This window comes from Hylobates moloch, unplaced genomic scaffold (assembly GCF_009828535.3).
Source record: "Hylobates moloch isolate HMO894 unplaced genomic scaffold, HMol_V3 SCAFFOLD_1, whole genome shotgun sequence".
In the NCBI taxonomy this organism is placed as follows: Eukaryota; Metazoa; Chordata; class Mammalia; order Primates; family Hylobatidae; genus Hylobates; species Hylobates moloch.
The window spans coordinates 201,894,043-201,920,453 of NW_026652276.1; the positions used below are offsets into that span (position 1 = coordinate 201,894,043).

Genomic DNA, 26,411 nt, shown 5'->3' on the forward strand with positions numbered 1-26,411 from the left:
TTCTGAAGAAACAGCACTAAAAGGCCCATAAATGTTTCAATATCAGGTTTAACAGAAACAAGATACAGACTAAATAATTTGTATAAGAAATTAGAAGATGGCTTGAAAAGAGAACCGAATAGAACTTCTAAACCTGAAAAATTCTGAAAATTCTAAAATAAAACATATAAAAGAAAGATTAAGATAAATAAGAGAATAGAGAAAGTCTTAATGGAAAAAATGAGAAATGAGCAATACTGAAAATACAATCGTTGAGAATTTTCTAGAATTGTTGCAGGGCACCAATCCTGAAATTCGGGAATCCCCTCAAATCCTAAGCATAATTTTAAAAATTTAAGAAAAGGGAATAAGGAAGGAATTCAGACTTAGATCACTGCAAAACTGCAAAAAGATGTCAAAGAGATGTTAAAAGCAGCCAGAAGAAGGAAGGATGGAAAACGAAGAAAGGAGGAAAAGAAGAAGGGAGAAAAAGATTGAAAGTACTCGATTTTCGAAGAAGTAATGAAAAAATTAACTAGAAACTATAAAATTCTAATTCTTATTAGGATCGAAGTAACGTTCCGTTGAGATTCATCATTCGCGACAGGAAAGTTTCCTGCTTAAGAGCAGTGAAAACCTTGAGTACAAGAGTATGCAATGCAGAAGGAAAGCAGGAAACACACACACACACACAATTTCAACTGCAATTTGAAAAATATAAAATGAACAATAAATTATGAACTAATAACAATTTCCCCAGAAAATCGAAGAGTTAAGAAGAGTGGAAAATAACAATACCTAGTATTTATTGAGTGCAAGAGTTTTTAATAAAAAACAATTTAAAAAGAAACTGAGTAGGGACGTACTAAATATATCATAGGAAAACATTTGCTGGGAGAGGTCGAAAAGTAGAAACTAAAGAAAGCCCAAGACAACCAACCTCGAATATGGACTATTTACTCAACATAAAGTTACTGCTATTAACAGCCTATTCGAAATCAAGGCTCCATCCGTAATTCATGGCTGCTCACTATGATGATGAAGATTATTATTATTATTATTAGCGGATGCAGATTGTATGTATAGATTAATTACATTAGAATGACGATTAGATGGACCGCAAACTAGAATATATAAGTGGCTATTGACACTATTTGTGCATCTTTTAATCTGGGAAATGTAGATTCACTCCATAGTCTCAGTATAAACTATTTTAAAATTACATGTAAGCCAACCAGGTGTCTCTTTTATATTTTCGGAGTGAATAATGAGGATAAATTCCAGTAGAGAGTTCTATTTCAAGCAATCCAAATTCCCCGAACTTTGCTGATTATTCTAGTGTTTAGAACCTTTGCTATTTGCCTGGCACTTCTTGAAACCCATAACTCACAAATGCCGGGGGCATGGAATCACATCAAAGAACAGGTGAAAAGTTGTTCCTAGTTGTTATGCAGGCGCATACAACTCCCGCCATTCTCTGTGCAAAAATCAACAAATAAACAGAGGCACCGCATTTCGGATTCTGTTACGCACTGTTTGCAATGGCGCCTGGTATTCGTAGTTTCTACGAGGAGAGCCGCCAGCGCGCCAACCCTCGCTGAGGAGGAAGAAAACCACATTTCCCACAGAGACACGGGGGCGAACACTGGCCGGCTTACGTCATTGCTTCAACCAACCAATAGCAGCTCCGGGCGGCAGTGAGGCAAGCGCTGTCAGGCGCCAAAGTGGTTTTTTTTTTTTTCTTTTTTTTTTTTTTGCCGGAGTCGAGCGGGTGCTGCTAGCGGAGGCGCCATATTGGAAGGGACAAAACTCCGGCGACAGCGAGTGACACAAATAAACCCCTGGAACCCCTTGTTCCCTCAGCTCTAAGGGCCGCGATGTTGTACCTAGAAGACTATCTGGAAAGTGAGTGCGCGGCGCTGGCGGCGGCCGCCAGTGGGACCTGCGGGCGGGCAAGAGCGCGAGTGGACGGGCAGCGAGATGGCGGGAGGGAGGGGGCGGCGGGGGATGTTTCTTTCTCACGGTAACTGGCAGCCTCGTTGTGGGATGCCGGCCCCCTCGACCCCCCTGACGCACGCGCGCAGTGACGTAAGCGCGTACTTCGCCGTTGGCCCCGCCCCTCTGACGGACTCTCCCTTTGACAGTGATTGAGCAGCTTCCTATGGATCTGCGGGACCGCTTCACGGAAATGCGCGAGATGGACCTGCAGGTGCAGAGTAAGTCGGCGCGTCTACTCCTCCTGTTCGCTGCGCGCGTTCAGTGCCAGACTTGCTTGTCATCGCTGCTAGCGCCTAATGCTCTTTCACTGTCCTCTGGCTCACTCCGCTAGTGCATAAGGAGTTGTCAAAAAGAACTGGCAGCTCTGAATCTCACCTTCTCCTTCCCTCCCATGCTACTTCTTTCTGGCTTTTGCAAGAGCAGGAGGCATTGGGACACGTGTATTCCTTTCTAGAATGTGGGATTGTGCAAAAAATATTTCTCTACCGTCATTGAGATAGTTATCTATGTTTCAATGGACGTCTGCATAATAAGTGTTGAGATGTTGTCTTGAGCCTTTTCGTATCGAACTTAGATTTCAGCTTTTATACTTACTTTAAAGTTCATCCTATTCACAGTTTTTCAAGAGTGGAAAGCATAGAAGCACAGGTTATATATAGCTCTTTAGAGACCCTGGCAAATGTCAAATTTTGAAAACTTAGTTACACATTAAAAGATACATTTTAAATTGTAACAGAATCGTCATTTTCTTGATTAAAATGAGTGACAGAAATTAGATTTCACTGTGAAGTTTCTTATGTGCTGTACTAAAAATTTTAGCAGTTAGTGAACATTTCTTTTTCTTTCAGTGATAGCTTAGTAGTCTCTGTGACTTTTTCCCCAAATTAACTTTGCTCTTTCGTAGAGCAAGGACTATAAATAGGTGGCTCAGGGACCACTTGCTGCAGCTAAGAACCTGTCCTTTTCACTGCTCCTGGCTTCTCTGCCCATGACCACACACCCACTTCTATACCCTTTGTTTTGAGTATATTTTTCCAGTAAGTTTCAGGTGGCACATAATAAAAAGTGGTGGCATGGAAGCCACCTTCTGTTCAGTGGATTGTGGTATGAAGTATGAATTGTGTGTGTGGTTCTCCAGCTATCTCACAAATTCATTTTAATTTTAGTGTAGTTGAAATGCTAAAGATTTGCTGAAGTAGTATTCTCTGCAGGACAGCACAGACATTGATGTCAGATCTGAGTTTGTTTTAGGGCTTTACTAATTTACTCATTGACTCTGTATTATCACTTGCGAGGGGCTTACATTGTCTATAAAAAGAGAATCATCCAAGGATTTAAAATATTACAGATGGATTAGAATTTATAGTATCTGATACAAAGTAGGCATTAAATAAAGGGTAACTTACTTTAAATTATTTTTATATTTTATTGTTTAAAATTTTAAATTCTCATAATTTGGGCTTACATTATACATATTACAGGCTTTTAAAACGTGCATTTCTTTACAGTAACTAGAATTTTCTAAAGTTAATAGGTATTATGGATTAACAGAATAGTGTGCCAAATAAATTCAGAAATGCTTATTTAAACAAAGGAACATACTTCTAAAAAATTAACCATAGGACTTCATAGAGTCTTTAAAAGGCTATTGTGGACTGAAAATCTCCAAAAGAAGTGTATTATGAAAAGATTTTTCTCAACTTACGTAACAACAGAATCTTTTTTATTAATTTTTCCTTTTTTTTTTTTTTTTTTAGCAGACATCCAATAAGATGATTAGTCTTGGCATATAATTTGGGGAAAACTTACCTAGAATTAATGTTTAAATGATTGTACCTACTACTTTCAGTTGGGATATGACATGATGAGATGTTTAATGCCATATGCCAAATATTTTTATCACTTTTTCTTGTTAAAAGAAATGTGAGGATTAGCTAATGGTGTTTTAATTGTGTTTTGGTACTTTCTGATTTAATACCTTTAGCTTTTGACCCAAAGACTGTATTGCTCAAAAATTATAGTATAGAGCCGATCTACTTTGGCTATTGGAAAAAATTTTGAAATAACAAAAACAAAAATAATCTGTCAATAAGGAAAATTGTAACTTTTTAAAGGAAGGTAATTGAGGCATTATATATTTACATAATCAAAGCATAACATATTTAAGTTACTGGCAAGGTGAAAGAGTGTATATTGTCAGATTTTTTCCCTCCCTAAATCAAACCATGTATATTTAGTATATGAATTTGGTCATTTAATATGATTTTTTTTTATTATGTCATAGATGCAATGGATCAACTAGAACAAAGAGTCAGTGAATTCTTTATGAATGCAAAGAAAAATAAACCTGAGTGGAGGGAAGAACAAATGGCATCCATCAAAAAAGTATGTGCAACACTTTGGATAATTTATCAAGAAATATTGGGACCCTCTGAAAAAGATATTTCAAAATTAAATAGTGGTCTGCATATCAAAATGAGGGAATATTATCAATGACTCTTTAGAATATAAATAATTTATTGTGGTTTAGAGCTTCAGATAGGGATTTTTAGTCATTAAAGCATTTTGGTAATTAAAAATATTGTTTCAATAATTAGTGAGTATTAGAAAGTGACAGACCATTTAAAAGTTACTTTTTTTTCTATTAGTTTGTTTTATTCTAGTTGAGATAGAGTACTGTATTCCAGTTTTGGCCACAAACTAGGTAAATAAACATGAGCAGACCTTGAAGAATATTTTATATATTGTTAGGTACTTAAATTAGTGGACCCACAGAAGAACAAAATCTTAAAAGTTAGAAGGAACTTAAGAAAGCCTTTTAATTTAAAACTCTAAATTTGCACATGAATTGGTCTGGAAACGTAGAATGCATTGAGGTTTTGTTAGTTTTATAGTGGTTATAGCTCTCTTCCAGTATTGAATGAGTATACACGCACATCTCAAAGTTTGCTTTGCAAGTATGATTGAGTTCATTTAGGGATGGATACGTTGGAAAAACAAGTTAAAAGACTTGAGTTTGGTCATGATTCTGCTATTTAGCTGTGTGACATTAAATCTTAATATTTCTGAATAATAGTGCCTTCCTAAACCCAATGTTCATAGAATTGTTCAAGGATCAACTAAGAGGCTGGGCGTGGTGGCTCACACCCATAATCCTAGCACTTTGAGAGGCCGAGGCGGGTGGATCACCTGAGGTCAGGAGTTCAAGACCAGCGTGGCCAACCTGGTGAAACCTTGTCTCTACTAAAAATACAAAAATTAGCTGGGCGTGGTGGTGGGCGCCTGTGATCCCAGGTACTCGAGAGACTGAGACAGGAGAATCATTTGAACCCGGGAGGCGGAGGTTGCAGTGATCCTAGAGTGTGCCACTGCACTACAGCCTGGGCAACAGAGTGACAGAGTGAGACTCTGTCTCGAAAAAAAAAAAAAGGGTCCACTAAGGAAGAAATTTGGAAACTACGATACATTATTTATTCTACCACATGGAGAGAAGATTGTTTCTGTTAGGAAAAGAAAAATCATAATCTATAACAGAAGTGGTCCTAGCTTGGAAGATACCTGGAGGGACATGTGTTCGTGAGTAAAGACATGATGTATCCACATCCCAGAGTCACTAATCATCTCTTTAACCTAATAAATTTTTGGTGGAGTGCACCTTAAGTATACCCTGAAAAGTCTAGTACCCCATGGAAATTCATAGTATCATCTTCTTTCCCCCTTTTTAAAAAAAAAAGTTTAGTAAGTTGAGGCAAAATCTAAAATACAGATTGAGTTGTATGAATATATACCTAATTTAAAGTGGGAGTTATAGAACAACTGGAAAATAGGGAAATGCAGATCAGAATCCTTTTAATAGCTGAACTTTAACAAAAACTTTTTTAATGGAATGCAAATGTACTTTACAAGTTAGATCAATTTTAGTTAACTTTTTATTTTAAATACTGTTCATTAACTCATATAGCTTTTTCTAGACTTACAATGGCATTTACTTTTAATTATATCCTTTCTAGAAATTCTGAACATCTCTCTTTTACTCTTGGCCATTGTGCATAGTTTCTGATCCTTTACCATCCCCTCCCTATTTCTAACAGGTTTTTGTTTTGTTTTGTTTTTTGTTTTTTTGAGACAGAGTCTCGCTCTGTTGTCTAGGCTGGAGTGCAGTGGCCCAATCTTGGCTCACTGCAACCTCTGGCTCCCAGTTCAAGCAATTCTTGTGCCTCAGCCTCCCGAGTAGCTGGGATTACAGGCGCCCACTACCGTGCCCGGTTAATTTTTGTATTTTTAGTAGAGATGGGGTTTCGCCATGTTGGCCAGGCTGGTCTCAAACTCCTGACCTCAAGTCATCCGTCCTCCTTGGCCTCCAAAAGGGATTACAGGCGTGAGCCACCGCGCCTGGCCTCTAACAGGTTTTTTATTGCTAAGGTAGGATGACTGTGATAACAAGATATGATAATGAAAATGCAGTTATATGTCCTGCATATGAATATTTTTAAATGATTAATTTATTTTTGAAATGAAAATGTTTTCATTCAGGACTATTATAAAGCTTTGGAAGATGCAGATGAGAAGGTTCAGTTGGCAAACCAGATATATGACTTGGTAAGTAAAAGTAATGTGGATACTGTGCCATAAGTACTTGAATAATAGATTATATCTTAAATTTTATTGTCTTAAATGTAGTAGGAAGAAGCAACTAAAACTGAAGTATTGCTCTCTTGATCACATCTAATTTGACATTTCAGTGTCCATTTTATGGTTTCTTTGTGGAAAAGTCAGAGTCCACAGTGTTAGTTAATGTGGTGAGAACTGTACATTTTAGCAAGTCTATGCTGCGGTAAGGTGGTTTCTGATGTTAGATATTTTTTAAACAAGAATTAATGTTTAACTTTGTTTTACTAATCCTTGTCTTCTTAAGGTAGTGTGTTTACTTGCCTTATACATCATTTTGAGATTGTTTCTGTGGTAAAATACACCTGAGAAGACTGCCTTGACAAGAGTTCTTGGTAGTCTGATTAAAATGAAGAAGAATCATTTGAATCAGTGTTTATGTGAGTGATGTTAAAAGATCGTATGTAACAGCTGTGTCAGTTGTTTAAGCAATACAAGATTACAAACTTTAAACAAGATTCTTTTATTGCAGCAGCACTTCTAAAAGATTGAAAACACCAAGAAGATAGATAGAATATTCACTATTTCTCATATTGATGCAGTTATGGTGCTCTTTTTCATTTGAAACATCATCTCCTAAAATACATACTTTAAGAAATAGTCATTTCTGTTTTTGCATTAAAGTAAATTAAAGCAGAAAACACATGCTCACTTTTGGCTAACTTCAGTGTATAGATTTCATACTTATGTTGTCTTTCCTGAGTGCAGATTTATTACTGAACAAGTACGTGTAAATAAAATGTCATTGGTGAGCAAGACACAAGATAAAAGGTGAACACCACATATGGTGTGAATTGTAAATGCTTATACCACAGACTTGAAAACATGTGTCATGTAGAGCCATGGAAAATGTTTAGTTGTTTTTATGTAGTACACACATTTTAATGGTGCTAATAACCTGGCTCTTTTGTTCATAGAGTTATTCTGAAAAAAATTTCATAAAAGACACTGCCTAAAGATAGGTAGAATAGGCTGTAGCTTGATTTATTGTGGAATAAAAACCAAAAAAAAAAGGTCTTAATTGTTTCAGTCTTTAATTATGTCTATAAACTTAGAAAAAGGCATTTACATTTGAATCTAGACTAATATGTTTAGTAACATTCTTCCTCATATTCAATGACTGTATGTATCAGTCCTTATTTAGAGACTGCCTGCTTTTTAATTCATATAGCTGTTTGGTTCTATTCTTTGTTTTGTTTATTATTTTGTTGTTTTACTGCTTGTTAGACCTTTACTAAAGATACTTTGTGTATTTAGAAAAAATATAACATAAATATATGCTTTTTAAATATGTGTGTGTGTGTATTCATCTCTTATTTATAAACCACACTGTTCATCCACTCTGTGCCTGAAAAAAGGGAGCTGTACCTGGGTATAATGGAGGAATAAAAAGTAAATACTAGGCTGTGTGCTGTGGCTCACGCCTGTAATCCCAGCACTTTGGGAGGCCGAGGAGGGCGGATCACGAGATCAGGAGATCGCGACCATCCTGGCTAACATGGTGAAACCCCATCTCTACTAAAAATACAAAAATATTAGCCGGGCGTGGTGGCGGGTGCCTGTAGTCCCAGCTACTTGGGAGGCCGAGGCAGGAGAATGGCGGGAACCCGGGAGGTGGAGCTTGCAGTGAGCAGAGATCGCGCCACTGCACTCCAGCCTGGGCGACAGAGAGAGACTCTGTCTTAAAAAAAAAAAAAAAGTAAATACTAGGAATGGCTCTTGTCCTCATGGTGTCTGTAAACTACTGTAGTGGGGCAAACATACCTGCAAACTAAAGTGGAGAATCCTTACAGAAACATGTAATAAACATTAACCAGTTGAATATTAAGGGGTGTCTGCTGAAAAACATTGAAGTAAGTCATGCAGAGTTAATTATTGATTTCTTAGAGGGTATAGGAAGAGTTTTGAACAGAGTTTGTTTAGAAAGTCAGGGTCCTGAATTAGGTATTGTATTGAGGGGAAAGCATTTCACTCAGAGATAATGGCATAAACAGAAGGAAAGTACAAATTCAGAAATTAATTGAGAAGGGATAGATTCCAAGGCTGAAGAGTGAAGTAATAAAGGTGAGGTAGTAAATTTAATAAAGCATAAGAAATATAACAGAAAGCAAGTGTCCATAATGGATTCGTGAAGATGTGAGTTCAAACCCTAGCTCAGCCATTTCAGTGACACCATGACTTTGGAAAAGTTATTTAATCTTGAACCTCAGTTTCCTGCTGTAAAAAAGCAATATTAATTTATACCTTACTGGAGGGTTTGCATTAGAATACATACAATGCTATTAGTTTGGCAGATATTTGGATTTGCTCCTTCTTTAAGAACTCAGTCCATCTCATTTCCTGAACTGGAATTTTCTATTTTCCTGAAGCCACTGCTTCCCTTTCAACTCTGCCAAGTGGAAGCTGCTGTCTCTCACTTTCCTAGTATCTCTGAGGCTTCTTTTTGTCTTTTCTTCTTTTTCTTCCCCCACCCCTTCTTTTCTGCCCCCTCCTTTGCTCTACCCTCTTCCTTTTTATTATTTTTTTTCTTTTTCCCTTTCTCCCTCCCTGCCTTTCTTTTTAAATACTTTAATCCTATTTCAGGTGAACATTATATCCTTAATATAAAAAATCCCTTCTCTTTCAGACTTACTGATAATCATCTCAGTTACCCTCTACCTTTTATCACTATAACTTAATAGCTTCTAGGTGAGGCTCAGATTGAAAAACTGGCACCTGGTTCACAGTTCTCTGTTGCAATCATCTTATACTACCTAGTCATCTACTTCTTTGGCTTTTGTAAACACTAATCCACTTCAGTCGCCACAGACTGAACCTGATCATCACTTGGAATTGCCCTGCCTCTGATACTTCTTGCCTCTACACTTCATTTCCTCCTATTTTATCAGCCCTTTCCTATTCAATCAAGAGACTGGTTGAGCTCTTGATCTCTTTTCTTACAGGTAACTTCCACATTGTTGCTGCCTTAGGGCATGTTTTTACTTGCTGCATCTTTGCTTCATCACTAATGCCTTTTCTTTTTAATCTTTAGCCTCTTTTCTTTCTATTGGCTTCTATACCACAGCATTTAAACATGCTCAGGTCTTCCTCATATTTAAAAAGAACCCAGACAATCTAATATAAATCCCGTCATGACCATGACTCTGCTTTAGCTAGTGTAGTCTTTCTTAATTTCTCATTCAGACTCTTTGACACTCCCTTACCTTCGATTTATTCCTACATTTATGGCAATTGGGGTTCTATTTACTAATCCTTTATAACTTCATTTAATGAGTTCTTTATTGCTAAATTCATCAGACAGCTTCAATTCTTTTTAACTGACCCTATTGGTAAATTTAATGCTTATTGCCATTCGTTTTGTCTTGCCATTCTTGACCTTGTATTACCGTGTGACTGCCTGCTCTAGAGGCTCCCACCTTTGTGGCCTTTCTTAGTCTCCTTCTTGGATACAGCTCATAATGATGGTGTTCCTCAGGGTTCTGTCCTTGACTTACGTGGTTTCTTACTCCTCAAGTGGTTCTCACATGAAGGTGATTGTCTTCCCCTCTTCTACCTGCCAAGAGGGTCAGGAAGACCAAATTCCACAGGTAAAGACCTGTTCTTTCAAGTACAAGTTTTATCCCCAACCTTTGCACACCAACCAAGTTGAGAAACACTCCTCTATTACAATTCCATGTGTTCTCTTAGTGTTAACAATTATACGTGAATTATTCCTGAAGCCCTGGCTGTTTCTTTGAGTCTTTTAATCTTATCTGAATATTCCCAGGCCCTAGAACTCAGTGTTTTGAAATTTAAAACTCAAAGCATCTCCTGTTTCTTCTCTTAACTACCCTCCCCTGCCCCACCACCAACTTTTTGTTTCTAAATCTCACATGAACCACTGACCTTGTAGTCATTCAGATTAGGGCACTGAAAGTCACCCTATACTCCTTGTCACTAACTTCCTCACATTTAATTAATCACCATGTGTTGTTCATTTTACTTTATAAATACCTCTAACTGTCCCTTCTTCACCATTGCTGTAGTTCAAGTACTTAAATAAGAAATGTAATTATAGACAATATATGTACATGTCCTGAGTGTACAATTCATATTTTGACAGATGTATATATTCTTGTAACACCAGTACCCCAATCAAGATATAGAACATTGTCATTCACCCTGGAAAATTCCCTTGTATCGTTTTCTAGTGTCTGTCCCCTCAAGTACTCTTCATTTCTCACCCAAACAACTATAGTAGCTTTTCCAAATGGTTTTTCTGCCTTTGATTTATCACTGTTTTCCTAAAATACACATTTAAGCATGCTTTCTCCTTGTTTAATTTTTTTTTTTTTTTTTTTTTTTTTTTTTGAGGCAGACCCTTGCTCTGTTAGCCAGGCTGGAGTGCAGTGACACAATCTCAGGTCACTGCACTGCAACCTCTGCCTCCCAGGCTGAAGCCTCCCAGATGCTGGTGCTACAGACGCTTGCCACTATGCCTGGCTAATTTTTGTATTTTTTGTAGAGATGAGGGCTCCCTATGTTGCCCTCAGGGTTGGTCTTGAACTCCTGGGCTCAAGTGGGAGGCTTTGGCCTCCCAAAGTGCTGGGATTACAGGTTTGAACCACTGCGCCTGGCCTGAAATTCTTAAGCATTTTGCTACTGACTTGTTTTATCATGTCATGTAGAAAGTTCTTGATTTGGTTTCTGCCAGATCTCTAACTGCATCTCTTTGTTGTCCTCTGTCCCTCACCACCATCCATGTGCCCGATCCATGGTGAACATACTGTGTATGCATGACTTTTCCTGACTGGGATGACTTTCTTTTTCCTGTTTGCTTGGTAAACTTTTCCCTATCCTTCATAATCCTACACATGCCTCTTTATTAACATAGTCTTAATAGCCTTCATATTTGTATCATTTATATCTAGGAGAAGAGATTTGACAGTTTATAACAGGAAAGGCATATAAGAGTGGTTTTTACAAATGCATTTATTTTTCTCTCATGTAAAATACTTGTTGGAGGAGGCAGACCAGACTCCTCCAACACAATCCCACCCCAACACGATCAGTGACCCAGGCTGCTTCTAATCTGTTCCACCATCCATTCTGGGCAGGAAGAAGACTTGCAGTAGGGGATTACTCAGAAGGGCACATTTTGTATTTTAGTCAGCTCTTTGAAAGAGTCTTCCTGAAAATCTTACCTACTGCCATCTTATATCTTATTGGCTCCCTCTAGCTACATGGCCACCCCAGATATGTGAGGTTCTGTCAGAAAGAAGGGGAGAATAGAAACTATGCAGATAATTAGCAGTTTGTGCTTTACCCTGTCCTCAGACATGTCAGCCTCCAAATCACCCTTATTCACGTGATGTTATTATTGATCAAACAACATTGTAATTATATATTTACCTTTGCTTTTGTGTTTGTCTTCCCTAGTATAAATGTTAGGAACTATATATTTTTATTTTAGTGTCTTCAGAACCTAGCATAGCTATTCTTCAATAAATATTTGTTGAACAAAAATCACCTGAATATGTTAAGAGAAGAAAAAGCACTAATATGACTCCCAAGTTAGGAGTCTTGGCGAGAGAGTTTAATGGTGTTATTGTTGGTGGAGATATATTTTCGTTGGGAAGCAGTTTCTCCCAGGGTACTGCAGTGTGCTGAGATTGGTTTAGTTTTGATGGACAGGCTAGGATAGACTGCAGTATACAAATAGCTACTTCTTTTCAAGGTGTGACTTCAAGAAGTAATATAATTCAGGTGAGTTTAGTTTCCTTTATAGCATCACTTTGAGAGAGAAAACACACAATCTTATGATCCTTTTCTTTGCTGCAATCTTTTTGGTTTCCCTCTTAGTAAATTGCTCTCATAATTTTGTTACTGTCTTCAATTTGGATAGATTTCCTTTTCTGATATATAAGGTCATTTTGAAAGTTCTTGTAAAACAGGATTTGCAGATGAGCATTCAGTAAAACGAATATTTTTTTACAATAAAAACTTATAGTAATAAGTAACATGTATGTTTTGAGCATTTTAACTAAAAATATCTTCAACTTGATAATACTTTTTCTTCCTATTTTTAATTAAAAAGCCTCCCCTTTAATGACAAAACAGATTTATTAAACAGTGAAGTGTACAGTACTATGCAAAGTAATAGGGCTCCAGTTAACATGTTCCCCAAATAATCTTTTTTTTTTTTTTTTTTTTTTGAGACGGAGTTTTGCTCTTGCGCCCAGGCTGGAGTGCAATGGCACAGTCTCGGCTCACTACAACTTCTGCCTCCCGGGTTCAAGCAATTCTCTTCCCTCAGCCTCCCAAGTAGCTGGGATTATAGGCGTGCATCACCACCCCCAGCTAATTTTTGTATCTTTAGTAGAGACAGGGTTTCGCCATGTTGGCCAGGCTGGTCTCAAACTCCTGACCTCAGGTGATCCACCCACCTCGGCCTCCCAAAGTGCTGGGATTACAGGCATGAGCCACCGCACCCGGCCATTTTGTTTTTTGTTTTTTATAAAATCAAAAATATTAGCTCTCCTGACCAGGGGGTCTGAGGGTAGGTGAAGTTTTTGGTCATTCTGTACCCCAAGAGCCTGACATAGTAGATTAAGTGAACAATGAAGAGAAGGACAAAGGTTTTCAAGGTAGTCTATAATCCAGTGTCTTCCAAACCTTAATCATCTCTTTCATGCCTTCATGATTTTTACAATACCTGCATACTAAGTAAATTTTTAGATGGTATATTTAAGAGGAAAACTTACTAATTTGATACTACAAATATAAATAAAACACTAGCATCACTTATGAATAAATAATTACCAAAATGTCAAAAACAATGATGTACCTTCCTGGAAAACTTGTGCTTTGTGTAGCACATATCAACACAGCGTCTTGTAATATTTGGGCACTTTATGCCTGAGGGTAAGAAATTTACCTTATTACCCTTACATGTAATTATAGTCAAATATAAGGGAATTATTGACTTGTTCAATTGGGAGGTCACTAAATGGAGTTACCCTGTCAAATTAGTTATCCTCCCTGAAATAACAATAGTAAACATCCAAATGAAAGTTGATAAATAATAAAAATGATATTCCTATAAAATTTAACATTTGAGAACTGAGACTGCTAGTCTGCTTTAAGGGAGAGTGAATGGGACATAATGTAAGTGTAAAACTACAGTAAATTCTGTTTTGAGATATTTTACCCAAAAAACAGTGATATACTTGTACAACTTTACATAGTGGGAGAGTATGACTTTCATTCATTCAGCAAGTGTTTATAGAGCTCCAGCTATGAGCAGTCACAGGTAGTAGGTGGGCAGTAATGGCACAGACAATGCTTAGGCAAAAGGTTTTGTTTGTTTGTTTGTTTTGAGACGGAATTTCACTCTTTTTGCCTAGGCTGGAGTGCAATGGCGCGATCTCAGCTCACTGCAACCTCCACCTCCCGAGTTTAAGTGATTCTCATGCCACAGCCAGTAGCTGGGATTACAGGCATGCACCACCACATCTGGCTAATTTTTGTATTTTTAGTAGAGATGGCATTTCACCTTTTGGCCAGGCTGTCTTGAACTCCTGACCTCAGGTGATCCGCCCATCTCAGCCTCCCAAAGTGCTGGGATTACAGGCGTGAGCCACCGCACCTGGCCTGGCAAACTATTAAATAAAGACTATTTTAGATTTCGATAAGTACACAGGAGGAAATAAACATTGTAGAAAGGAGAGAGGAAGGGGGAGAGAGGGAGAGACAATTGAATAACTGGTGAAGGCTGTTAAGAATGTAGTCTAAGGAGATGACATTTGAGGTGGTACTTGGAAAATGAGAAAGAACCACCTGTTGGGAAAGCTAAGGGAAGAATGTTTCAGGCACGTGGTATACCAAGGGCAAAGTTTGGAGTGGAAAAGACTTGGCAAGTTGAACCAAGAGAGAGGCCGAGGTGGTTGGTCTGTGGTCTGTAATGGGAAAGGAGCAGCATGAAACGAAGCAGGCAGAAACTAACGCATGGGGGCCTTGTGAGCCAGTCTAGGAGGAGAGTGATTCTTAGTCTAAAGCAGTGGGAAGCCAGTGATGGACTTTAAATAGAGGCATGGAATATAGACCTTAAAAGAGATTCTGTGTATGTATGCCTTTGCTTAAACATTATATTATAGGAATTTTAAATAAGCATGTATTACTTTTACAGAATTTATGGTACATCACCATAGTATGTAATTGTGTTTGATTTTATCCCTCAGTGTTTTATATGGCATTGCATTTTGTTGTATTTTTTCATTAAAATATTTTATTTACTTTTAAACCAGTAGTAAACATTTTTTTTTTCCTATGACCATCACTGCACTGGTCACCTCATTTATTAAGGAATAAACCAAACTACATATTATCAACAAATGAAGAAATTTATTTTAGGGGTCCAGTAGAAGAAACTGACAGTTTATTTTAGTAGCCGTTTTAGTGAAATTTGACTAACACACACAAAATCTATCCTGTTAAAATAATTTTGTTCTGGAAGCATGATACTCATAAATAGTCGTTAAATACTTATTTGTGTTTCTCAGCCAGATGTCACTGTCATAAGGATGTATTAGATTGCAATACCTAATAAAGTTGATTTATACGTACCCTGATAAAATTTGAGCTTTTAGTTAATGCTTGAATGATTTTAGCAGTCTCTTGCAGTGCTCAATACCCTTGAACTTGCTTCTTTTTTTGTATCCTCGCCTGTTCCTGAGATGATTATATTTCAGATGCACATTTTACCTATAAATTTGAGAGTTTTCATCTGATACTCTAATTAAGGAAATATATTATGTGAGTTTGACCTTTTGATTTCTGTCCTGTCCTTATTGTCTTCCAGGAAGATGATTAGACAGAGTTATATGCTAAGGCCTCTCAAGTATTTGTTTCAGCATAACGATAGGTCACATTTTCATGTAGCTTAAATGTAATTTAGAGATATAAAGAGTCATTTTCATGACCTGTCATCTGAGAAAGACTTTGCCATCTTGGTTTCTTTTTCTTCCCCAATTTACCTTCCTTATCGCTATTACTAGACCTTTTCATGGATAGAAATTTAACTTACTGCTGTCTATTTCAACTTAGAATGTAACAGACTTGATTGCCTATTCCGATAGGGCAAGCTAGACATCAAATTTTATAAATTGATTGTATTGGAAGCAGTAGATCATGTAGAGACTTTAAAAAAGCTGTATTTAGTTTTGTTTGGGTCCATTAGTGATACACTTTAAATTTGAATATTGGAAAACCAGAGAGTCAAAAGAGAAAGAGTCAAAGATTACAACTCTATGCAGATATTATAGGATGAAGGATTTTTTGTTTGTTTTGTGCAGAGGGGCCAAGTATGACTTAAATTTGCTATGATCATGAGTATGTTAACAAGTAATGTTAGTAGAATATCCTTTGTCTTTAAAGAGGCTAAAAAAATTATAGGAGTTTAAACTTAAAGCTGTTATGATTTGGGGTTGTAGAATATGATTTGGGGTTATAGGGCAAGGAAACTTTGTTTATAGCACTTGTTGACATTAACTGGGAAAAAAATAAATAATTAGACTCTGTGGTTAGCCCTGTTTTAGGAATCTGTGGCTAATGGAAAATCTCTCAATTGGATCAGTACCCTCTTTACTATTGTAAATCAGTCTTATGAAAGCAGATGTTTGTGGAAGGGTGAGGTAACTTACATCCTTGCTTTGATGCATGTGGGGACAACATGGTGATCAGCTAGAAGAGGTGCTTTAACCTTTCAGAATCATGTAGGTTGAGGGAATGCACATGATGGATTTCAGGCAAGTTCACAGCTCTTATTATGGCTGTTTAATATTATTTAAATATCCTAGTGCTTTATAGCTTAAGTTAATTATTGTGGTCAATGGGACTTTCCATCTTCTAATTTGATTTAGTACAGCAGTGGTAAATAGAAGAAAAATAATTCTCATTGCCTAATAATTGCTTATAATATTAATCAGGTCATAATCTCTTTTACATATGAGAAAGTGAGAATGATTGGAAGCCGTCCTATAAAGCTGCCTACCACAAGTGGTTAAGGCTTTTCTGTCTTTGTTTCTTTTAACTATGAATTTGGTTTTTAGAGTTATTAACCCTTTAGGTTCTAGTGCCTTTTCTGAGCTATCTAGTGTTGAAAGTCTCGTCATTATTTTTCACATTTTCATATGTAGTGAACTTTATCAATAATATATTTAATAAAATGACACAATCCTTAAATGCAGAGGTGAAGTGAGTTAGGGCAAGGTGTATGGTATGAAAAAGAAAGGTCCTTATCTCACCCTAACACTACCCCCTCAACCTAACATTCTTGCTCACTATGCTTTATATGCGTATTACACGCTACATCATACTTTGTTTTTCTCTAAGCATATTGTTTGTCTTTCTGTCTCTACATTTTTTATTGTGATTCCTTTTTTCCTTCTATTTGAATACAATCCATCTTCACTAATTCATACCTCCGTGTCTACCAGTGTTACTTTTTTATGTACCACTTCTGACTCTTTTTGAACTGTTGCTTATTTGTGACGTCTAGACTACATTTTTATCTCTTATTATATTAAAAATCATGTAAATCTTGATTTGTCAGCTAAATTCTAATTCCTATGAAGGCAACAATTCTCTTCCATTCTTCATATATCCTCCATTTAATCCAGCACCAAGCACATAATAGCTCAATATTTATTATTAGTATAATTGTAGGTACAAAAAGCAATGGAGTGTTTTCATTGCATTAGTGGTCTTGGAACTTAAATATGAATATTTTTTCTGATTTCCCTTGAGATTAAATTTTGACAATGAAAGAGGTATGCTCAAAATAACAGACGTCTGTGTTCACACTATTATTGGGAAGGAAGTTCCATTAAAGGATGCTCAATTACCTGCAGATTCTTTGAATAGGAGCAAGTATCCACAATATGTGATGTTATAGGTTTTTAAATATTCTAGAACTCTGAAAAGTAATGTGTGTATAAAGGTAGAAGGAAAACTGGCTTTCAGTTATTGAAAAAATCACAAACCAACACCCTAATGATTGTTGTTAATATATAAAATACAAATAATAGGACAATATTACTAGTTTTTGTACTTGAGTTATATTATTCTGAAGAATGTTTTTCAAAAAAAAAAAAACAGTTGTTTTCTGCATGCAGAAAGTTCAGAGGTCCATGTCAGGTAAATGGCAAAGCACAATTTGTTACAAATAAAGTTAAATTTGGTTTCTGTAATGCATTAGCTATATGACTTTGGGCATATTACTTAACCTCTCTGAGCCTTAATTTCTTCACCTATAAAGTAGAGACAGTAATAACTTCAAAAGATCAGATTGAGGGCTAGAAAAGATAGGTCATCTGATGCGTCAAGCACATTACCTCCTCTTCGTAGGCATCTAACCCATGCACATTGTGTTTTGCTCCCTTTCTCCCCTTCTTCCTCATGTTAGTTACACATTATTTAATTCTACACATTACTTAAAATGTTGCCCTGATAGAGTATCATAGCACATTTTGATATCTGTAAGAAAGTTATTTCTAATTCTAGCAGTAATCCAGTGGGAAACTAGACTTGGAAAATAATGTTGTCAATAATGTGACATGAATATTTTTCAAAGAATTTGTGTATGTTTTGGTTTCACTTCAAAGTAGTGAGTTTGAAAAAATATTAAAATATTTAATATTAAGCTTAAAAAATACATTAAGACATTTTGTTAGTTTGAGGTGTCATATAATTTTCTGAAATTAATCAAAAGATCTCTCAGTGACAAAATAAAATTTTGCCAAGTTAATTAGGGAAATAGTATTATAAATAAAATAATTTTAACCAGGCCCTTTAAGGAATGGAGTTTTCTGGCTAACAATCCCTTTTGTTTCACCTCTTCACATAAATGTTTACAAGCATTATGATTCACTCTCATGCCTTAGAGTAATAGATGTATATAATATAGGAACTTCTTTGTAAACTGAGGATCTTTCATCATTCTAAATAATAGCTTTTATCGTATGACAGTGTGGATGATGGCCTTATAAGCAGGAGGAGATTAGGCTCTAAGTAATCACAGGGCATATGATGAGAAGTGACCAGCCTCCACCATCCCCTCCTCCCATTCTCTAATCCCTGATCAGTTTTGCTTTAATTTTCATGTCCTTCCTTCTGGAAATGGAGTATAGAACATTTCCTAACAAGTTGAGAGTCTGGGTCTTAGAACTTAAAATTTATTGAAGGAGACTTGGGAGATTATTTAGCCTAACACCCTCATTTTATAGATTAAAAACCTCTGAGGCATAGATTAATTGACTTGCTCAAGGATACTAAGCAGATTCACTAAAAGAAACAAAGATTTAGGTTTCCTCATTAGGCTGACACTTTAACAGTGTCCCAAATTTTGGTGGTTATCTTTGATCTTCTTTGAAACAGGTAGATCGACACTTGAGAAAGCTGGATCAGGAACTGGCTAAGTTTAAAATGGAGCTGGAAGCTGATAATGCTGGAATTACAGAAATATTAGAGAGGCGTAAGTAAAATTTACAGTTTTCCATCAATATTGGACAGTACATGTGCAAATCGCTGAGAAGACTTTGTCCCACAGAGGCTTTTGAAATCCTGCCCTTCAGTGGATGGTGGCATGCAGGCCAGATAGCTTGGACCCTAGCAGTTGGAAATGTTTGGGTCATGGATACTGAGAGAGATAATATAGGGTATCATCCGCTCACTCTTTATGAAACAACATATTAAATCATTTTATATCCACATATACTAGTAAGTTGAGTGGTAAGAACAAATTTAAAGAAACGTAACTATCGGGAGACAAATTAACCATCTTGCATTAAGTGTGTTGACTTTACTCTGCCTCTTTATACGCTTAAGCTTTGAGGAAGGTTGTTAGTTTCTCTTCTTAAGAATTACTTTATGGCTTTTTCTTAATTGCATATACTGAAAAAGACTCACATTGGTTTCATAACACTACCTCTTTTTCTTTAAGAAGTGTTTTCTTCTTTCCCTTATCGGCAAGAAACCATTTTAATATTTCTTTGCAAGGCTCTATTTGATCTCCTGCTATAACTTACCCCTGTCACTTCTTTGGTGTGACTTCCCAAAAATAGAAGCATGAGCACTGTTTCCTTAACTAATTTAGCATTTCTTCCAACCTAAATAGGTAATGTACATAAAAGCAGTTAGTGTGGTACTAGGTGTAGAGTAGGCACTCATTAGATGTTAATTGAACCAAATTAATATTATGGCTAATTTCTACTAGAATTTAAGTAAAACTTTCAAACATATTTTTTCTTGGTGCATTTCAACAGTAAGAATATGTACCTGTTTCTACACACAGATGAAAGATTTCTTTACAGTGCCAATCTATGTATCTCTCTACTCACTAGAAGTCAGCTAGGGAAGCCAATCACAAATCTGTCTTGGCATCCATAGTTGCGTTTTTGTGTTCAAAAGTAGATCCATCACTTTAGATAATCATCCTATTTATTTGTGATACTTTTCTTCTGGAGGAACCCTATATAAAGATAATAAGCATTTTGAGACAAAATTAAAAATTCTGTAGCTGCTTTGATTTTTTAAAAATGCTGATGATAGCTGTGAGTAACTATAATTCATGCCTATTCATTACTGCAGGAAGGTTAATAAAGCATCCTAAGGACACAGACATATGAAATGAAATTGGATCAAGTTATAAAAACTGCTCCACCCTGTGCCCTGCCATAATTTCATCTCAAGGGATCAAAAATATACCCAGAAAAATGTATTTAGAGTTATTTTAAAGCTTGGTGTTAGAGATTTCTATTCCTCACTTTTTGTGAACAAAATCCCTAACTTCTTTTAGGAAGTCTTTATTATCATAATGTCATTTTAATGATCAAATAATTTTTTTCATATAGTAATGTCCCCCATCACATAGAACTTTAGAATCTCCTATTAAAAGGTCTTCAACTCAGTAACACTAGGTTGACTCTTACCAGTAATGAGATTACAATGTCCATTCATCCATTTATATGGCACCCACTGTGGTGAATTCCCTAATTAGATACGAGTATGCCTTGAGCCATTTTGTACTTAAGATAAATATTGGGAAAGGGATAACTTATTGTTTAGAGAGAGGATAACTCAGTGTGGGATGGACAGTGGTGATCCTCTAACATGTCTGGCTAAAATAAATACAGGCATATGCATCAGAACTTGCTAGTCCTCTGCTGGGTAAGGGAACTCATTGCCTGTAGTTGAGTGACATGTGAAGTTCTGCGGTGACATTTAATGGTGGTGTATCTCTGTGCCTCTCTTCTTTTAGGATCTTTGGAATTAGACACTCCTTCACAGCCAGTGAACAATCACCATGCTCATTCACATACTCCAGTGGAAAGTAAGTTTGGTGTAGTGCAACTAAGTTTTAAAAACAATGAAAACCTTATTATATCACCTGTATGTTCTGTTTTTTTAACTCTATACAACCAATTGAGAAATAAATCCCTTCTTTTTTTTTCATTGCAAGTACTGGCAGACTTATCTTTTTCCTTGGGGGGAGCATATGTGATTAGGAAATGAGTATTCTGTTTTCTCTTAAATGCACAGAGGGAGAATGTATAGTACTAATAGCATATATTCCCTTCATACACATACCTGATTCTCCTTAGGGAGCTTTTCAACTGAGCATTCTCCTTAGGGAGCTTTTTGACTGAGCTAAACAATAAACTATTTTGTAATAGACCCTTTGTCTTTTTCATCCTTGCTTCTCCAGTGCTTAACCTAATGTTTGGCATGTAATTCAGTCTGAATGGTTGGTAAGTCAGTAAGTGGATGAATTGTTAGTTAGATGACTGGCTGGCTGGTTGATAACAGTCAAAAAATGACTGTATCAGTGCATCTTTTGACACATCAGTTTGGTGGGAAAAGATAGTTGACTGAAAACTATTCTAAGTTGTAGATAGTGTTTTGAAAACAAAATATCCCTCACATTGTATGTGAGCCCATGGTGTATTTTGGGTTATCTTTAGTACTTTGCTGGAAGTTTTTTAAATGGTGGAGAAGTCTACTCTTAATCAACATGTGACACAGAGTTCTGCTTGTCCTGCCTTCTGAGGAAACATCATGTTCTGTATTTTATGAGGAACCCAGATGACACTGTTTCATGTTATAACTGGATATAAGTATTATGCCTTGTCCATAGTTCTCTAAAGTTTAAAAACACGTGAATTCTTTATTTATATTTAGAAAGGAAATATAATCCAACTTCTCACCATACAACAACAGATCATATTCCTGAAAAGAAGTTTAAATCTGAAGCTCTTCTATCCACCCTTACGTCAGATGCCTCTAAGGAAAATACACTAGGTAAGTTAATTTTCTTAAATATGATTGCTTTGTTTTTTTGTGTTAGAATAAGGGGAAATAAAATCTTTCAGGATTAATGAATCGTAGAGTTTCTTTACCTAGTTAAAGTATACATATGGAGAAAGAAAAAGGAAAACCAAATACATTATTCAGTTGACTTAATGTACAAGTGACATTAAAAATTTTAATGAGTATATGTCTGTGCTGGGAAATAACGTAATTTAGACTTACTAACATTATGTTCTCTGCAGCCATTTTTATTTCTTTTTTACATCTACACAGGTTGTCGAAATAATAATTCCACAGCCTCTTCTAACAATGCCTACAATGTGAATTCCTCCCAACCTCTGGGATCCTATAACATCGGCTCGTTATCTTCAGGAACTGGTGCAGGGGCAATTACCATGGCAGCTGCTCAAGCAGTTCAGGCTACAGCTCAGGTAAAAAGTAAAGGGTTTAAAGACAAAATGTTACATTTTGTCAGCATCATTGGAAACCTAATAGAAATAACTGGATGTGAACAAATAGTTTTCTAACATTGTATATTTTCATTTTTAAGTCATGATTTCATGATATGTGATATTTTATTTAATGAAATAATAAACGTAGGAATGCCTGATTGATAATGAAAACTAAAACATAGGTTTATCATGCGGATTATATGCAGACCCTTCTCACAGTAACTGCTCATGTTGCCTATGTTCTTGACTGCTGTCCACAGCACATGCTAGCATAGTTCTTCGTTCTTTCTGCCAGTTCCAAGGCTCCTCTGTAGCCTTGGACTTAGGTCATCTTGAGTTTGTTCACTTCTGTATAGTTCGTCTATATTCCAAATTAAGAAGTTGCCCATCCCATAGTTTATATTCTGTGTAAAATCTTATTTTAAATCTTTAAACAAAAAAGGTTAGGCCAGGCATGGTGACTCACACCTTTAATCCCAGCTCTTTGGTAGGCCGAGGCGGGTGGATCACTTGAGGTCAGGAGTTCAAAACCAGCCTGGTCAACATGGTGAAACTCCATCTCTACTAAAAATACGAAAAAATTAGCTGGGTGCCTGTAATCCCAGCTACTCGGTGGGCTATGGCAGGAGAATTGCTTGAACCTGAGAGGTGGAGGTTGCAGTGAGCCAAAATCGTGCCACTAGATTCCAGCCCAAGCGACAGATCGAAACTCCACCTCAAAAAAAAAAAAAAAAAAAAGCTTAAATTCCAGTGATGAAAATAATAGTTTAAATGATATAAATTAACATTTGATAAACCAAAATAAAACTATAATTTGTAAAACTTGAAAAAGAAAATCTACATATTTACATATACTGATGCTATCAATGAATGTCTATTTAAGATGAAGGAGGGACGAAGAACATCAAGTTTAAAAGCCAGTTATGAAGCATTTAAGAATAATGACTTTCAGCTGGGAAAAGAATTTTCAATGGCCAGGGAAACAGTTGGCTATTCATCATCTTCGGCACTTATGACAACATTAACACAGAATGCCAGTTCATCAGCAGCCGACTCACGCAGTGGTCGAAAGAGCAAGTAAGTTTTATTGTTACAGTAGCCCTACACCTTTACTGAACACTTGGTCTACTTGACACCTCAGCCAGGCCTCTGTATGTTAAAGGCAGGATATAACGGATTAAAATTAACCTTGCAGAGGTGGGGAGACATGCAGTTTTCATTTTATAGTGCCATACTTTGAAGTGGTCAAGTCTTTAAAAAGTGTTAGAGTTGTTTTTAATTTTTCTAGAGTCTTAAATTGAGTTTGTTAATACATGACTTCTATTTATCTTCTTTTATTCATTAAGATAAATCATTTTATGGAACTGCTTTTCATTTATTACCCTTTATTTTGCCATGTGTTTCAAGGTAAATTAACGCAATGCAAATTATATCCTGATGATTTTTTTTTTTTAAACAAGATTTTCCATTTTGATTAACAGCAAGCAAGGCATCTTCATTCTTAGTCTTGGGTCCCAAAAACTGATGGTATAAAAATATCCCTAGATTTTGTATATGAGACTTGGGATGATTTTATAAGCTTTAAATATGAAAACTTAATAGTATCTATCACTGTCTATCCCAGGTAACTGAATATGCTGGGTGTTTATACATAATGAAAGTTCAAATGCTAGGCCAAAATAATTAGTTACCTAGTAGTTATATTTTCTGTATTTTTAAATATGTTATTTTTTTGTGAATTAATCCCTTAAAGAATGATCAATATGAAATAACCAAGACAGAAGTGTCAAACATCTTAAAAATTAATTCATCTTAATTGTGCAAGTTTAATGTAATTTCTTATGATAAAGTTCTATGCTTTTAGAATTTAAATAGCATAGGGCTTAGCAGTAAATTACTTGCGAATTTTTACAGTCTTGGTTCCCTGCCATACTCATAGTAGGTATTCACACATCAGTTGATGGTTATAACCACTTTCATCAAATGTTTTTGTGTATGTGTGCTTTAGGTTTTGATGAAGAGTATTCAGTTTACTTAAAAATACAAATAATGAGTGGCTGGGCGTGGTAGCTCACGCTTGTAATCCCAGCACTTTGGGAGGCTGAGGCGGGCAGATCACGAGGTCAGGAGATCGAGACCATCCTGGCTAACACGATGAAACCCCATCGCTACTAAAAATACAAAAAATTAGCCGGGCATGGTGGCGTGCGCCTGTAGTCGCAGCTACTCAGGAGGCTGAGGCAGGAGAATGGCATGAACCTGGGAGGTGGAGCTTGCGGTGTGCAGAGATCGCGCCACTGGGCAACAGAGCGAGACTCCATCTCAAAAAAAAAAAAAAAAAAATACAAATAACATCTGTAAAGTAGCCAAAACTTATATTAATTCTTCAAAGTACTACCTACAATTTAAGTCATTGGTAAATCCAGATTACTTTAGCTTAGACTTTAATTTATACATTTGATATCATTTCATTTTATACTATTTATTTAGGAGTTATTCTCTGGTAACTTCTGGATGGTGAGCAAATAAAACTTATACTATTTTTTTCAGAAACAACAACAAGTCTTCAAGCCAACAGTCATCATCTTCTTCCTCCTCTTCTTCCTTATCATCGTGTTCTTCATCATCAACTGTTGTACAAGAAATCTCTCAACAAACAACTGTAGTGCCAGAATCTGATTCAAACAGTCAGGTTGATTGGACTTACGACCCAAATGAACCTCGATACTGCATTTGTAATCAGGTAAAAGTCTGATATGTCTATAAAAGTATAATCTGAATAAACTAGAAGGAAGAGAACTATTTCATTTTTAAGCACTTTTTTAAACTCACTTAAAATACCCTTGCTTTATTTGTATACTTTTCTCCCCCTTCTTACAAAAGTGACATTGCTGTAAATACTGAGTATAAAGAAAAATGTTGCCCATAATCCTAGCCCTCAGATACAACCTGTAACTAAACATTTTTGGTGTACCACTACCATATACCTCACATGCACATTGGCTGCCTTAATAAAATACAACAGACTGGGTAGCTTAAACAACAGAAGATAATTTTGTCACAGGTATGAAGGCTGGGAAGTCCAAGATCGAGGTGTCCACTGACTCAGTTCTGGAGGAGGGCTCCCTTCCTAGATGCAGACTGCTGCCTTCTCACCGGGTCCTCACATGATAGAGGGAGAAAGAGTGTGCTCTGGTGTCTTTTCTTATAAGGGCACCAGCCCTGTCAGAGTAGGAACCCACTCTATGGCCTCATTTAACCTTTACCACCTCCTCACAGGCCCTGTGTCCAATTACAGTCACGTTGGGGGTTAGGGCTTCAACATATGAATTTTGAGACATAAGCATGCATTTCATAACTCATGTCTATGCAGATATGCACATGCATGTGTGTATGTAAGTTTGTCAGTAGGAACCACAGTGTATACTTTCTTGTTACTGGCTTTTTTCTCGAAATCAGGTATACCGAACATGATTTTCCTTTAAGATCATGTTTTTAATCTTCACATAGTTATCTCTTATGCCATCCACTGTAGTTTTTTTAACCAATACCTAGCTATAGATTATATTAGTGGTTTTAATTTGTTTGAAATTAGGGATAATATTACGATAGGCATTTTTTAAATGTAATCCATTTTATACATCTAAGTTCTTGGATAATCTTTTAGAAATAAAATTAGGCTGTAAATATTTGACAGACTACCAAAATATATTCTCTAGAAATTTATTACCAAAAATTAATAAACATACATGTCTACTAAACCCTGTCCAACACTGGATATTATTTTCTTTTAAAAACTAAGTACCAATTTGGTAGTTTTATATTATGATTGTTTTAAATACACTAGTATTATTGAAGTTGGACATTTTTTGACCATTTTTGTTTTTTACATTATGAATCGACTCCTAATGGTGTCGGCTGATTTTTCTATTGTTTTTGTTATGTACTTTTTTTTTTTTTTTTTTTTTT

General features: G+C 36.2%; 1 protein-coding gene across 3 annotated transcripts in view; it reads left to right on the forward strand.

The window, feature by feature from the left end:
- Positions 1 to 1,736: 1,736 nt before the first annotated feature.
- The window catches only part of ING3 (inhibitor of growth family member 3), a 30,153-nt gene continuing 5,478 nt past the window's right edge, over positions 1,737 to 26,411 (forward strand). The window contains exons 1-10 of one of the 3 annotated variants that reach the window (XM_032761563.2): positions 1,737 to 1,884; positions 2,124 to 2,195; positions 4,262 to 4,362; positions 6,511 to 6,576; positions 19,060 to 19,156; positions 20,942 to 21,013; positions 21,862 to 21,981; positions 22,264 to 22,421; positions 23,326 to 23,519; positions 24,993 to 25,185. In XM_032761563.2, the coding sequence (XP_032617454.1) occupies positions 1,857 to 1,884; positions 2,124 to 2,195; positions 4,262 to 4,362; positions 6,511 to 6,576; positions 19,060 to 19,156; positions 20,942 to 21,013; positions 21,862 to 21,981; positions 22,264 to 22,421; positions 23,326 to 23,519; positions 24,993 to 25,185 (1,101 nt within the window). In that variant the 5' untranslated portion in view covers positions 1,737 to 1,856. Of the gene's footprint in view, positions 1,885 to 2,123; positions 2,196 to 4,261; positions 4,363 to 6,510; positions 6,577 to 7,117; positions 7,939 to 19,059; positions 19,157 to 20,941; positions 21,014 to 21,861; positions 21,982 to 22,263; positions 22,422 to 23,325; positions 23,520 to 24,992; positions 25,186 to 26,411 lie in introns of those variants that run through there. The other 2 variants (XR_009209247.1, XM_032761564.2) reach the window with 2 other exon arrangements.